This window comes from Mastigoproctus giganteus, chromosome 12 (assembly GCF_048544385.1).
Source record: "Mastigoproctus giganteus isolate SK-2022 chromosome 12, ASM4854438v1, whole genome shotgun sequence".
Taxonomy (NCBI): domain Eukaryota; kingdom Metazoa; phylum Arthropoda; class Arachnida; order Uropygi; family Thelyphonidae; genus Mastigoproctus; species Mastigoproctus giganteus.
Genome location: NC_143586.1, coordinates 39,685,107 through 39,701,992, shown reverse-complemented (window position 1 = coordinate 39,701,992; position 16,886 = coordinate 39,685,107). Strand labels below are relative to the sequence as shown.

Here is a 16,886-nt window from a genome sequence, read left to right as displayed (position 1 = left end):
AAAGTGATAAAAATAAATAAATATGGCTATGTAGCTATCATTAGAGCCAGCAAATGCACATCCTCCACATGATGCCTAATTATATCTGATAATTAAAATAAATATGATATTTAGAATAAAAACATCAGCCAGTAGTACGGCAATAATGCAGAGCGAAACGAAACATAAAATAATATAAAATAAACAAACAGGGAAGGGAAAGTAGCGGTAGTAGGACAAAAGGTAGTCGATAATTCCCTGTATAATTTAGTCAATTAAGTCCTTAAACCAAATTAATAAAACATAATGTAAATTTAAAATAATGCCAATTATACATAATTTAGCGGAACCCCCTCGAAAGGTACCATTTCCAAAAGACGTGAAATATCACCAAAAAAGGATTAAAGAAACTACCAAAAAACTAAAATATCAAAATAATAGACTGACCATCATGCCCCATATCGACAGAGGACCACGAGGCCAATAATGGTCATGGAATCGCTGCATTTCAATTTTTTTTATATGGCTACATAGCCATATTTATTTATTTTTATCACTTTTGCCTAACTTTTACCTCATATAATATAAATTAATGGTAGTAGTGGGTTGATATGCTAAATAAGCAGCGCCTGTGCCGCCATCTATTTCTTTCCTTCTATTATATAAGCTGGTTAAGCTTGCATTATGTCAGTGGTGTGGCTCTGATCTAGAGTGCTGTCTGTTCTATAGATTATTTTTCGCTGCATAAGGACCACCGCCATGCAAATCCTTTGCATTGGTTGATCTATCGGAGAATGGAGGTGTGGTTTGGTTCTTCGATATTTCCGCCTTTGCGATGATTTGTATGACGATTGAAATGCAGCGATTCCATGACCATTATTGGCCTCGTGGTCCTCTGTCGATATGGGGCATGATGGTCAGTCTATTATTTTGATATTTTAGTTTTTTGGTAGTTTCTTTAATCCTTTTTTGGTGATATTTCACGTCTTTTGGAAATGGTACCTTTCGAGGGGGTTCCGCTAAATTATGTATAATTGGCATTATTTTAAATTTACATTATGTTTTATTAATTTGGTTTAAGGACTTAATTGACTAAATTATACAGGGAATTATCGACTACCTTTTGTCCTACTACCGCTACTTTCCCTTCCCTGTTTGTTTATTTTATATTATTTTATGTTTCGTTTCGCTCTGCATTATTGCCGTACTACTGGCTGATGTTTTTATTCTAAATATCATATTTATTTTAATTATCAGATATATATATATGAGTAATTGCCGTCTTTACACATTGATAGACACTCGATGGGAAACCCGCACCTATAAATGCAAAAATTAAAAGGAACGTTATACCAGCATTACGTAGGCCTAATATGAGAACTCAAAAAGTAGCGTTATAGATAAAGTTATAAACAATAGTCGTTATTATTTATCTATATCCCCTTTATCTATAATGCTAAACCACTACTCACTAGCACTAACGGTACACAGTAACTAATTTTAAATAAAGAAAAATACCTGCAGATGAACCAGAACCTGACAAATATGATTACCATTTCTCCTTCGAATAAGAAATGGCCGATTTGTGCGCCACCTATGCATTTTTGATAACGGCGAAATGTCAAAAAACTTAACGTAATTTATGATTTCATTAATTAATTTTAGTAAACGATAAGAGTGTCTGCTAGGAAAGATAAAATGAAAAAACGATTAAAAGAAAAGTATAAATAACAAAAATATGTATTTACTTCGATCGCGTAATGTTCAAGTGTGAGTATATATAATCAGTTTAGTTTTAAAATTGTGATTACTATTCTTCATTTCTATTAAATGTCAGAATTTTTAATAAAAAATCTGTTTGATACACCTGGTTTTTTTTGTTTTTTTTCTTGCAGAATGCTGGATGTTTCCATAATTAAAATTGTTCTTGATCCAAACACTATCGTATACAACTATAAACCACAGTATGAGGTGAGCTTATTTATTTTATTCAAGCAAAACGCAGCAACACGATTATATAGAAAGATTAATAATCACTTTTGGCATGATTATTTCAAAATTCAACCTACCCAAGATTTTAGTTCTATTATCAGAGAGTTTATTATCAAAATTCAGAGACGAATTTACTCTTGCATTGTGACGATCTTTCAGCCACGAATAAAGTGATATCATTGCCGTGTATTGCACCTGCACTCCAATCGTGCTACCTATATTTTTTTTTTTTTTTTTTTTTTTTTCAGTCGCCTGTTGTTACTAGTTGGTACAAGGTCGTTTTCAAGCCTCGTGTTGCAGTTCAAATGGCTAATTCGGCTGTAGAAACACTTGAAATTTTGCAAATATGGGCTCTAGAAGGCATGAAGTTCATAATTATAAGCTATTCTCAATCCTCCTGGTCAGTAGGGAAGTTATGACTAATCACTCCCCTACTCCTAATAGAAGGGGACGTTTAAAAAATAAGATAAAACAGATGTTTTTGAGAAGAAAGAATGCGTTCGGCAACAGTGAAACGGCACATGAATTGCATACATGCATTAACGCTTCGTTTCATCTTCTGTTTCTTAGAGGCTGCACACCTTGACATACGTAAGTTATCAAACCAAAATGGTTGCCTTACCTAAAACTCTGAAAACTGAAGAAGTGACACACTTATCCGACTTAATCCCACGGAAGTTCATAATAAACTTCGAGATGCGTATGTTTCAACAGTTATATTCAATAACTAAACTCATTTTTCTTGAAGTTAGTTCAATGCCATAAAACAGTGCGGTACAGAGCTGCACCACAATAAACAATGCATACCACACCGTTGTACAGAGCTGTATCACATTAATAAACTCTGGTTATTGACCATAGAAGAGATAGAATGAGTTACATTTCTGCCTCTTCTATGGTCAACTTATAGACTTCTCCTAAAAACCCAAATTCCAGGCTACGAAGGCAGATTTCAACATAGAGATTAGAAAGGCAGCCAATTTTATTTAATTATTGCGATTGTTTGCGTCTAATGGTAGCAGTTTTTCGTTTTAATTCTAATAAAAATTAAATATTTCACAGTAAAGTGTCTTTTATTAAGGTTTCATTTTTTGTACTTCCATCAGTTAAATTTACAGATATGGTTATAGCTTTTCTTCTAACGCACAGTCTCAAACTAACCCTTTCATATGTTCGGACATTAGAAAAAAAAGCATCTGACAGGAACCGAGAACATCGATATCAACGTTGAAACCTAGTTGAAGAATTCACTCGTAATGTGCCTTCATTTAGATGTCGTTTTATTGATCTGTGATTAAATGCAATTTCACAAAAACAGATGTTACCTTACTTTTCAAACAGTCCTCTTTTAAGGATATTTCGAAATACTTAGAAACACATGTGAGGAAGAGGAAATTGTATTTTAACTGCTAGAGATGCATATATATAGAAGCAGCTTAATGTGCAAAACAGAGTATTCGGGCACACAATGGATTAGATTATTTTAAATCAAGTGCACTAATTTGGACTAATCATTAACTGGCATAATTTATCTATCCACAGAAAAATTAAATAATACAGTAATACTAAATTGGCAAAAGTAAATTTGTGGTCGGTGTTCTCACTCATTGTGCATATGAACAATGACCTGGTAGCTTTTGAAACTGGATGTTTATTTATTAAAATATTCATCGTGGCGGATAAAGTTTTGAAATAGTTCATTTCTTGATGAATTAAATGTATTAAAAAAACTATGCGTATTCTCTAAGATGCGTACAGTAAGTTATTATTGATGTGAACCTTCTGTTCATTGGCATTATTCAGTAATACTGTCTTAGTATTCTGTTAATATCATTATTATGTTTTCGTCTAATATCTCGCTGTTCTTTTTTTTTTTTTTTTTTTTTCCAGCCAGTTGAGTTCCTTGGTTACATCGGCGGCTACATAGGAGTCTGGCTTGGAGTCTCTCTTATTGCTGTTTGGGACTGCTTTGAAGCAGTCGTGATGGTGGGAAAATTTTGGTACCAAAAGCGAAATTCAAAGAATTCGAGGGAATCCTGACAACCCTTCTTCGTGCGACGTAGGAACCTCAACATTGAACCAAAGTAGGCAGTATAGATGTTTGCAATGAAGCTCTCCCATGACTGCCTCAATTGAAATAATCAATGGACTTTATAATACGAAAATATCCATTATGAAAGATGATTGTGACTTGCACAAGACCTTATCTCGGGGAATCTCATCCAGTGAAACAGGCATTTCACTCAGTTCAAGATAACGTTTGCATTCAGGCTGCACCTGGGAACATGTGCCACTAAACGGAACAAACATCAAAGTTTGTTTTTTGATGTAAAAGCCAATGCAAGATATGACAATTGCCCATATGTTGACAGCTACGTGTTATTACAGAATTCTACAGAACAAATATTTGTTCAGTATCATGAAGTTTAAGTTATACAACTTTTATGCTATTTCACTAAAATTAAAGAAAAAAAATAAATATAAGCTTCATTGACTGTTGAGATCAATTACGTTGATTACCTCCAATTGACCCCCAATAGTAACTAATTATTAATTGAATGGCAAAAAAAGGGTAATTAAAAATTCTAACCTAGCACCAAATAGCTAAATTAACTGGCTGTTAAGCGATGTTTCTAAACATCTTTAGAATTCTGCGTCAGAGCAATGTCTGTGGTTGTGTTGGGATTACAAAATCCCAATACAACATCGCTAATTTGATTTATAAACTGAGTGTACTACGTGTTGATAAACATTTATAATTAACCATTTTCTTTGACTTTGAAAAAGTAATTTTTAAACCACAAATAATGTGAAGTGTTTCATTTCTTATAATCCTTGTATAAAGTTTCTTATACATTTCTTACAAAGTATTTTGTATAAGTAGTTTCTAGTAAATGTATAAGTAGTTTCTTATACATTTCTTATAAAGTATTTTGAGTAAATTTATTTTAGTCAAATAAATTGAAACAATATTTAATATATGTCTATATACAATGTATAAGGCGCAATATAGCCGAATCTGCTCTTGCGCCATTAAACAACAACAACAACAACAATGTGTATTGGGGAGGGTCTTCCTACCAAACTTCTAAAGAATGCTCCTTGGTCAATTTTAGTAGTGAATAGATCTTATGTTGTACCGTTCATGCGATCCTAAAGGTAGTAATCGAAAGGGGTAGGGTCTGGCAACGTCAGTGATTGTCCAGCATCCATCGTCACCTATCCCAATAACTGAGGAAATAATTGTGTAAATACTCCCTAAAATACTGAGTGTAATGGGGGTGCGTGTCGTGTTGACAGTGTATTATACTTGTCATCATTAAAATGACATCTAACAGACCTGGTAATTCATTTTCCAAAAAAAATTCATAAACGTTTCCTGTTAGCTGCTGATCAAGGACAAATGGTCCAATTAACTTGTTCTAAAGTAAACCGCTTTACTGAGAATCATGCCAGGAACTGCTTTCACTCGTTCTGCTATTAATACATGTGTTAATCGTAAAATGGCCGATGAAGGTAAACAATATGTAATATACTATTTATTACATTCGCGAGTTGATCAGTGTTGTTTAGAATCACCCATAATTATAACAAAATCCAAGATTTCTTGTTTTATCATAATATATAACAGTATATTGTCTTTTGCATCTTCTCGGATGTACTACAAAATTATTATTATTAGCTTAAAAGTTTACTTCGAGTGAACATAAAATAATAATAATAATAACAATGAGCATTTTTGCTGACAGATGGCGCCATCCACTATTTCTTTCCTAAACGTGTATACTGTTATTCTCACAAAAAATGAAACTCATGAATTAACAGTTGATGTAAGACAGAATTACCACATTTTTTCTTCAAATCCTAGGACAAAATACTTCAACATATAAGTATGGAAATTAAACATTCTGTATTGTATTCTGAGGGTAGAATTACATAATAATAATTATTAATTAATTAATAATAATAAATGAAATTGCAATTATATTATAATAGTAATTTAAATTTTAATTGGCTACAGTATAAAAATAAATTAATATAATAAATAGATTATAAATATAAAATAAATGAATATAATAAATAGATTATAAATATGAAATAAATTAATATAATAAATAGATTATAAATATAAAATAAATAAAACAAATAGATTTCAACCAAAAAAAAAGGAATAATTCAACTGTTTTATGTTATTTTTTTCAATAATATTTAAACTATTTAGTTAATTCAATGATCCTAATGCTCAAACCAGACCAATTAAAAAATCAATGCATTTATTTGCGCTGCTTTTAGTCATATGATATCCATTATGTGTTGTCTTACTTTTTGAAAAGTTAATCTCCCATTTATTTAAAGGATGTGAGACAATGAATAAAAAGCAGTTTAACATTTATAAAAATTCGTGTAATCTTTATAAGCTCCCAGTAGTAATACTGCCCACTAGTTTCAAAAAATAAATAAATAAATACATTTGAAAGCACTTCAATACCATGGCAACTCGTTATGAAGGAAAAGAAGTTTGTACACCGCACGATGTCAAGGTCGATAAAGTCAATGATCAGCACCAAGAGCTCCTTCAGGTCGACTTACATAGTCTTTAGAGATGGTTAGAAATTTGGGGACTATGTGTTAATGCAGAAAATATGAAGTCGCACTTGTGGAATAGCAACTCCAAAATGTACAGATCTTATACACTTCGTGGGGTGGAATGAAAAAAGAGTAGAGGAAGAACAGTATAGACAGGCGACAAGGGACGCCCATGGGTGTCGTACCGATGAACATTTGCTTACAGAGATAGGAAGAGAGGTAATAATACCACTGTATAATGCAATTAAGAAAGCAATATTGCAAGTAAGAGCACACCTGGAATACTGCGTTTAGTTATGGGGAATGCACTAAAAAAAAAGGCATCAGACTTCTTGAAAGGGTCCAAAGATGAGCCAACACGCCTAATGAGATCGTCAAAATGGTGTCCATATGAGGTAAGAATATGTGGATTATAGAGCTCGGAAACTAGGCACCATAAATGAGATTTAACTACGATGTATAAGTTTCTAAGAAGTGAAAGTAAAATGAATGAGAGTGAAATTTTCACTTTCATTCAATTCAAATTACGAGGAAGAAGTTTAGACCGGATTGCAGGAAGGTTTCTTTTAGTCAGCAAGTTATTAATTCCTGGAATAAGTTACCTTCATGGGTGGTTAAGGCTGACAGCGTTGGGAAATTCAAAGTTGAGTTGAAGAGATAAAATAAAATTAACTATCTATCTGAGCTCCGTAGCCGAGTGGTCAGGAGCACGAGTGCAGTGGCACACGCTCTTTGAGTGGACCGGGCTCCACCCCCATGACTGCTAAATACGTTTAACGTTTGTATTGATTGATTTATTGTAAACTTCACTGACCTGGTGCATAAACAAGAATATTATTACCTAGGTGATGAGGAGCTCAGATAGATAGTTTTTTAGCCTATTATTATTTATTTATTTTTTTATTCTTTCTGGTGTACCTAAATCCTAGGACTTCCTTGCATTTTATTTTATTAAAGTTTCACCATATGTAATAAAATTAATAATAATAATACTCATGGATCACATTAATGCAACCATAATAGTCGCAAGCGAATATGTCATCGTTGACCATTTCGAGAGTGTTCGTTATGTAATGTGCAGAATGCGCTTATCCAGCAAGAGGTTAATCTCAAGATATGATTACGGTATTTGCAATCTTTATAAGTCGCATTCTTGGAGACATTCCGAGGAAAATATTCTACAGGGAAGGTAGTAAATTTTTGGGATGTCTGCTAACCGTAATATGAAAGATAGTCTGTGGGCCATGGCAAACTGGTACTGGTGCTTAACTTGAGCAATTATAGATACCCATTCAAGACGTGCTCATATGAAATTGCCCTTGAAAGTGATGCCAACCCTGTGGTAACACGAATATGTTAGCGGTGCTCTTAGCAAGTTGATGTAATTGCGCAACTCTAGAATATAGAATAAACATGGCTCGATTTGCTCCTCATAAAATGCACTTGATAAGCCCCACGCAAGAATTTAAACAGAGGAGTGTCTGGGAGATTTCATACAGATTATGAAAGGCACGCAATTTGATTCAGATATAAACTCTAAAAAAAATTACACAACTTTTGCTTTCCGTTGAAGCATCAGTGAGTTATTTCCCATATTGCTAATGACATCACCATAGGATTTTCATTATGCAAATACTAGACGAAACCGGAATTTAATGCTGATTTCTATCCCCAGTTGAATATTTCCTATGAATAAATAAATAATAAAGCAAAGCCGGAAAGAAAGACTTACACAATTCATCGCTAGATAAATCTATAACATAGTACAGAAGAGATCTAACTAGTTTATCGAATGTCATTATAGTTCAATTGGTTAGACATTTCCTTATTTTCTCAAATTTCCCAGCGATTTTTCTTTATACAGCACACAAGTCGACCTATGCAGAAAAGCAGGATACACCTTAATAGTTGTATCTGGCTTGCTTAGGTACTACACATATGGTTACAGACACCAGGTCGTTTTTAATTAATATAATAAAAGTGATACATATAATTTATAATGTATCTAATATATTAATTAAATGATACATATATTTTATAAAAATAAGTTTCCATATAAATAAAATAGAAAAGAAAATACTGTGTGCATTTTAATATATAAAATGTTCCTAAAGTCTGGAGAAAAATTTAAATATATTACGCGATATTATAACCTTTCTGCACTGCTCGACAAAATTAACAAAACACGTAAATAAGGTGGTGAACCGCTTGGAGCTTGCGATGAAGTGAGACAAAATTTGGTATGGTGGTGTACCATAGAATAACAATGAAATGAGGAGACAGCAAGAAACTTAATTCTTGTTTTCTTCCATAATCCTTGGGAGAGGAGGCTGTTTCCACAGTGACCAGTATTGTAAGAAACTTTGCGGACAAAGTAGTTCCTCATTCTGGGGTAAATGAGGTTGATGATTGAATAAATGGCGGTAAGCAGGGTTTCCCCTATACACCGAACGGGGTAAAGGATGTAAAGAAATATTTTTGTTATCGCTAAAATATTTCTTTTCTTTTCCGACCTTGTTTCAAATCCTTGAGATTAAATTGCAAATTTTTAGCATACGTAAAATGAACTTTGGGCAAACTGCTTTCAATGCACCCTGTATAACGCGCAGAATAATATTTCGCTTTATTGCTGATAAGCGAAAAATGTAGATAGCATACAGATAACAATAAATTGGAGATAACTATAACACATATATATATATATTATGTAGACTATGACCATGCATTTTCATGTAGACTACAGAGGTTCCATGAAAGAATAAATGCGGATATAACTGTCCTTCATGAGGTTTGGTTTAGGAAACGGATGATGAAGATTATCCGTCTAGGAATCTTTTATGGTGCAATTTTAATTTGTTTACTGCGTAGAAATCGTTTCCGGATCAGGTGACGAAGGTTTGAAGTTAGAAAGGTCATTAACCGAATATAATTGCTGTATATTCTGAGCCATCTTCCTTTATTTCTCAAACTGCGTTTGAGAAATAAAGGAAGATGGCTCAGAATATACAGCCAGTGTCACCATTTATAAGTGGTGACAATGGTATTAGACCTCAGCCGTATTCCCTTATTTGAAATATGGTTCCTTTCATCAACTCAACATTAATTCAAGAGTGAATTGAAGGTTAGTGGTGCGCCCATTCTTTGGACATTAATGAGGCTTGTTGAGTAGGTCTCGCTCTAAAATCCCCCAATAAAATTGCTAGTAGAGAGAAGCTTTAAAAGTCGAACAAATCTTGCAATAGTATCACTAGTTGTTTCCATATAAACTCCACTTTCCAACTTGAGACCAACAGAAGTACTATTGTCAAACATTGACACATAAAAACAATCAAAATTATGTAAAATCAATCTGCATTTCCTGTAAGGTTCATTTCGATCTGAATGACACCTAATTTGGCGAACATAATTATGGGCTGAAGAAAATCCTAATTATTCAGAATATACAAATGCATCAAATCGTATTGAGGCACAGTCTAGTGTCCACATCTGCATCATAATATTTTAAGAGGATGGAGATAATGATCTAATAACAGCGAGTGCAGAACGAGCAAAAATATTGAAATACCGTAGTTCTTGATACGATTTCGCAAAAAAGACAAGTCCCATGTGGCCTACGTCATTAATGAGCCAAATTAGGCTGACCGCACGTGGCTCCCTTAGTTTTACAATGCAGCCCACGGTCAAATTTCAGAAATACAGAAATATATATTTAAAGTCTTAGAATACTTTATTATATTTCTATAAAGTATTAAACAATTTTTCTTTGTACTACTGATAATACAATTAATACTTTAAATAAGAACAAAAAATCAAACAAAAGTTTCGTCTCTCCTAAAAATAACTATCATGGTATTTTTGTTGTTTTGGTTTAGGTTCCGGGCAATCACCAAAAGGCTGATTGCCCGGAACCTAAACGGCGTAAATGTAATCGCTTTCATCATTTTGTAAATCTTATTTTAATATCTTAATGATCATTATGAAATTATATGTGCATGTTTTATTTATTTCAATATCATTAATGTAAATAACATAATTGCGAGTCGCATTATACGAGAATCATAATGCGGGCCAGAAACAGTTTTTCTCCTGCAATTGGCCCTTGTTCCAGAAGAGGTTGTTGAACACTGCACCAAGTGATTCCAGCAAGATGGACTAACGTGCTATGTGAAAAGGGATTTTGAGGATGCATTGCATCGAAATTTTAGTGAAATGCTAATTTCGAGAATAGTCCAAATCTTTTTCCCATCAACATCTACCAAGTTATTTATTTATTTATTTGTAGGAATGGTGTAAAATTCATGCAAAAAAGTGAAAAAGTCTATCCATACAATTCCAAACTGATGAGCAAAAAAATCCGACTTGCAGTCAATGGAATCAGCAAAGAAACTGCCACAACGAAAAATATTTCCTTGGAAAATTAGTTATGTGCACATTTATTCAATTTAGTTGAATTTCAACCAACAGAGATTACGCCATCTGCGATGAACTTATGAATGACTTCATAAGTTCATCGCAGATGGCGTAATAATTCTCTGAACTGTATAGGAACTCCCCGACTTACGTAATATTCTACTTACGGAAATTCGACTTTACGTAAGCTTTTGCCGGCCGGTGCAAAATCGTGGAAATGTATTTTGCATCCCGTAGGAATAAAAGGAGGTACTGTATCGTGAAAATATCGTAATGTGAACCCAATAACACTGTTTTTTTTTTTTTTTTTTTTGGTAATTCGTTCTCAGTCTTTGGAAGTTAAAAATTTCGCTATATTACTATGCTGTTTATCTCTCTAAAAGGTCATATTTATAATGGAAATTGCACTACCCTTTCATCGTTATCACACGTTCCCATTATAAGAATCAATTTTGAACGCCTTTGTGATATTTTTATAAAGCACGTTTCTGGAGGTCACGACCCTCAAACAATAAAAACAATTTGCACTTTCCGGTTTATTGGGCTTTTATGTTACTGCAATCTAATTATAAACGAGTACTAAACTCGATCTTATTGCATTTGCAATAAGATCGAGTTTGGTTAAGATCGATAACCACAACTGCAGTTATCGGGATTATAAGATATAATCCCGATAACTGCAGTTGTGTGGGTTTTTTATGCTATTATGGTTGACTGATAGACGCTAATTTTAGGTGGTAGATGACTCTCATCAACCGGTGCAATACCACCACTTTGCTCATTGGAGGCTTGAAATGGTGAAACCCATGTTTAGCCTCTAGAGCAAAGTTTCCGGCGGCATCCCCCCCCCCCATACTTCTCCTTCAACCCATGCACGGTACTAAGTACTATAGGTTTTGATACCTTTCGTGTTTGGGGATTTCATAAAAAAATAAATAAATAATGCCCCATAAAATCTTAAAACAACCAGACAATCCCTTCACTGAAATCTTCAATCATATGAAAAACAAATTTTCAGAAACTTCTCTTCATACCTATTTACGTATTACAATGATGAAGGGAAAGCGACCAAAGGAAAGTGCAAGTGGTAGTGCCAGGAAACGAAACAAAATTCATTTAAAAATGAAGATAAAAATGATTAAAAAGTACAAAACAAGACAAAGTTTGTCATTTATTGCAAGTGAATTAGGTCTCGCTGCTTCAATGGTGAATACTATTAGGAACAGTGCGTATAAAAGAACATGTCAAAGGATCAACACACTTAAGATCAATAGTGATCACAAAACAGCTTTCAAGTGCTATATCGAAGATGGAACAGCTGTTAATAATATGGATGGAAAATAAGATTCAGAAGCGAGTGCCCCTGAGTCTAATGACCATTCAAGCAAAAGCAACAAGTATTCATAAAGATATTAAAGATAAGTACGGTGAGCCCCAACCCAACCTAAGTGCGTGGCAAGCAACGGGTGGTTTAATAGGTTCAAGCATTGCGCTGGTTTCCACAACGTATGCGGGGAAGTCGCCAGTGCCGATTCTGCATCTGCAGAGAAATTTTGTGATGTGTTGGAAAAAATTATTGATGAAGGCGACTATTTAACGCAGCAATTTTTAAACTTTGACGAGACTGCTCTGTATTGGAAAAGAAAAGCTGGATCGAACATACATTGCCAAAGAGGAAAATACAATGCCAGGTTTCAAAGCGTCAAAAGATAGGGCCACGCTCTTGCTTGGGGCTAATGTAGTGGGAGATTAATGTAGTGGAAGATTAAAACCACTGCTTGTGTACCATTCTGGGTATCCTCGTGCATTTAAAGGTATCAATAAAGCCACGCTATTCGTGCATTTCCGATCGAACCAGAGAGCATGGATAACAATATCTCTCTTTGAGGATTGGTTTAAATGCTGCTTCATTCCCGAGGTTGAAAAATATTGTAAAGACAACGAAGTTCCTTTCAAGATTTTGCTTCTATTAGATAATGCTCCTGGACATCCTACGCATCTAGATGATTTCACTTCGAAAGTGACAGTCATATTTCTACCACCAAACACGACTTAACTCATCCAATCTATGGATCAGGGTGTTATTTCGAATTTAAAAGCATACTATTTAACACAGCATTTGTTTAAGCATCGTCTGCAGTAGACGGTGGGAAAAATTTTACGTTGAGAGACGTTTGGAAATCTTACAATATTTACCACGCCATTACTAAAAGTTGTTTAAATGGCGTATGGAAGAAAAGAAAATATGCCCACAGCACGTAAAAGGCTTCGAAGGATTTGAAAAAGACGAATCATATGAAGACGTTACAGATAAGATTGTAAAGGTTGCAGAGCTAGTTTAGTTGGAGGTTGATGCCAAAGACGTAGAGGAGTTAATACAGGAAGAAGAGAAGGAATTATCTAACGAAGAACTTATTGACTTGCAGGCAGCGATAGTGAAAGAAGAAAATGCTGACGAAGCTCAAGATGAACCAAATGAGAAGCCGAGACGTTTCATCACCAGAGAGATGGCAATGGCATTTCGTGAAATTGCATTGGCAATGCTGAGGTTTGAGAAGATGGATCCTGACAGCGAACGATTCTTAAAAGTTAACAGAGGGGTGAATGATATGCGCCAGTTTGTGATTTTACAAACACATAACAGGTTACTTTCAAAAATAAGAGATATTTGTAGAAAGTTTCAAAATAGGTTGAGAATCAGGGCAAAAGCCTTCTTGTGCCTAAGACGACTGTTGAAAAGGAATATTAATTCCCACTTATTCATCAACGATACGTAATTCAGACAATATTTACACGTGGGGGGGGGGGGAGGAAATTTCGCGTATTCTATTAAAAATGCTGTTATTTACAACCGCCATCTTGTTTCAAGGTGGCCGCCACTGAAACTCCATTATGTGATTGGAGGGCATCTTGAAAAAAAGATAAAACAATGTGTAGACTACCCATTCAGATATCTTGTCTACATTGCTATATAAACCAAATTGCAGCAGATGGAAGAGGGAGATGGGTATTTCGACACACTCTCTTTAAACAAAGTTGAAACAGTCTCCATTATTTACCGAGTTAAAAGAAATAGGGATTGGCGCCACTAATTTTGGTCAAATTTCTTAATTGCTTGTGCGATCAAAACAGAGAGAAAATATTTATATTAGCTAATATAAATTTAATACTATAAAACTGTTAGAATAATAGTTGCACATAATCAGATAAACATAGCCAAACAATACACTTCTGAAATTCAAAACAATTCGCTAAAAATGAATAATCCTTTAAGAATCAATTGCACATTAGTACAACATAGTTTAGTCCTTCAGCATTTGTACAAGTGTGTCCTGAATAAAAGGAATCTCATTCATTTTCGTAACTGCCCTTACAAAAAAAAGTTATCGGATAAAAGAATACGTTTAAGTCCTAGAACTGTCAGTTGATACAGCTTTATCACGGGGACACCTAAACAGTTCACGATAGGCGCTTCTGTATTCCTTGCTCATCACCACATAAATCATAGGATTGATGCAGCTGGTGAGGAAGACTCCCAAGTAGCTTAGAATGTTTAAGACGGGTAACTCACCTTCTTTCTTTGAGATTTTGACAAATGACACAGGCAGGTGGCATATAACGAAGGTTACAAATATCACTATTATAACTTGAAGGATCCTTAAGTCTTTCTTTGTCTTTCCGCTGGCATTAGGGATACAGCAACTGAAACGCGATTTTCGATCGTCATCAACTTCTTGTTCTGTTCGATTTAGACTAAGCCTTTTTTCCACCTTTCTTACGACCCAATAAATACGGGAATAACAGAAGATAAAGACAATAGTTGGTAACACAAAAGCCATAACATACAGAAATGTTTTAGGGGAGCGCCCATTTAAACGTAATATGCTGCACGTGCCAATCCGAGGATCGTATCCAAATTTTCCCCACACTTGAAACAGTGGCAACATGAGCAAGGTCAGGGATAGCAACCATATGAAAGCAATCATGGCCACGATGGCCCCTTTTTTGTACAGTTTTCGATAGCGAAACGGATGGACGATGAGTACGTACCTGTTGACGGTAATTGCGACGACACTGAGAAGTGAAACGGCTCCGTTGGAATAGCGGACCAATGGAAACAGTACACAAAGAGTCTCTCCGTGTCTCCATCCTCGCTGAAGGAAAGTAACGGCCGACAGCGGTAGAGAAAACGCACAAATTATGAAGTCAGCGACACACAGGTTAACGATGAACGCTGTCGTAGCATTTCTTAAACGAGAACTCCTAGTGAGGGCGAGGAGAGAGATTAAATTTCCAGGAATCCCAATAGCAGCGAAGGCAATGAAACACCCTGCTCCAAAGTCCAAAAGAGCAGTGGAATAGTTATTAAATGCAGTTGTGGAAGCATTTATGGGGGCCACGGGAGTTGCGTTTATGGTTTCTAGCGGTAGAACCGAATTGGCCCTTATAGTCCAATAATTCATGGTGACTACTACACATTGAATCCCTTTGAGTGGAATGCGTCAGTATATAGCTAAAAAGCTTTTCATAAATCGTTTATTTACAACCTGATAATCTCTGGTCACGTGCTATTTTCGTCAGAGTACTTCCGTTTTATCTAGAATATCAGCTCGCCTAACGAGAACAGATTTCCGGAGATTAGTCATCGTGGTTTGCACGTGAACTTCAGTAATCGCTATTATAAACGAAAGTAATGAGGTTGGAAGGTTAATTTATCTAAAGGTACTCTCAAAGATAAAAAGGGCGATACTGGGCTTAATTATTAATAAAATTTACCGAAATTACAATTATCAGAGATGTAATAGTAAATCAAAAATTAGCAAACAAATGTCGAGTACTAGGGTGTTTAGAGGATACGATATTAATTCAGATCATTTTTTAGCGGCTTCAAAAATAGAGTTATGGACTAAATGGAAGAAGAGGAAAGCTATTAAACAGGGGAAGGAGGAGTTGGGTTATAAAGTATATCTACTTCAAGAAAAAAGTATACAAAATTTATATGAAAAAAGGATTAAAGACGAAATAAGTAAAACACCGAAGAGAGAAGAAATAGAAGAAGAATGGAATAATACACGAAATGTAATTCAAAAGATAGCAAAAGAGACACTAGGACAATTCAGGAAAAACTATAAGAAGAGGGGGTAAAGATATGGAATTAAGAAATAGCTAAAGCTGTACAAGATAAATATCTTAAATATATACAAAACAGGACAAGTGACGCAATAAAACTAAAGATATAATTAGGAAATCTAAAGCAGAGTCATGGGATAGATTTATAAGCACAATAGAACATAATGTTCATGGAAGACAAAATTTGACATGTAAAATGATGAAACACTTAAATAGCACAGAGAAAAACACTTCAAGAATAAATATAATAAAGGAAGAACAATGGAAAAAACATTATGAAGAATTGTGGAAATTTCCAACATATCAAACAGAAGAGATACAGTTATACCCAGTTAGTGACATAGATCCGATAACGAGGGAAGAATTGGAAAAGGCATTGAAAGCTACAATAAAATAGGAAACCAATAGGAATGGATTCTTTTTGTTTTGTTTTTTTATATAAACCCAAACACGAGAGGTATTAGAACCTATAGTACTTAGTAACGTGCTTGGGTTGGAGGTTGAGAAGAAGAAAGAAGATATTTGTTGACATTGGACTTGAACTTCTGTAGACTGTAATTTTCAGGAAATACGTATGAAGAAAGGTTGTTCCAGAAAACGGCAGTTGCATGAATAAATGAGGAAGATGAAAAGTTGGTTCTGTGAGTTTGAAGTTGGACAGTAAATGGACGTTGGCTGGTGACGGCACGTGTTCGGACTGTTTTGAAAGAGAGAGCGGGAATTATAGAAGCCAATTCAGAAGAACAGTGCCCATGGAAGTATCTGTAGAAGAGGCATGCAGCAGCAAC

General features: G+C 34.7%; 2 protein-coding genes across 2 annotated transcripts in view; one reads left to right on the top strand and one right to left on the bottom strand.

Annotated features, from left to right (window-relative positions):
- LOC150076921 (bile acid-sensitive ion channel-like) overlaps positions 1-4,665 on the top strand; it is a 37,273-nt gene extending 32,608 nt beyond the window's left edge. Inside the window, exons 12-13 of the mRNA XM_090385677.1 lie at positions 1,875-1,950; positions 3,862-4,665. Coding sequence (XP_090241803.1) covers positions 1,875-1,950; positions 3,862-4,011 — 226 coding nt within the window. The 3' untranslated portion in view covers positions 4,012-4,665. The remainder of the gene's footprint in view (positions 1-1,874; positions 1,951-3,861) is intronic.
- A 9,670-nt stretch (positions 4,666-14,335) lies between these two features.
- On the bottom strand, positions 14,336-15,450 carry LOC150076920 (G protein-coupled receptor moody-like). The gene has a single exon (XM_090386286.1). It carries the CDS (start codon positions 15,429-15,431, stop codon positions 14,373-14,375), a length of 1,059 nt encoding a protein of 352 aa, XP_090242412.1. The 5' UTR covers positions 15,432-15,450; the 3' UTR covers positions 14,336-14,372.
- Positions 15,451-16,886: the final 1,436 nt, after the last annotated feature.

Coding starts and splice junctions, on each gene's coding strand:
- LOC150076920 (XM_090386286.1), bottom strand. CDS start 15,431: ATGAATTATTGGACTATAAGGGCCAATTCGGTTCTACCGCTAGAAACC.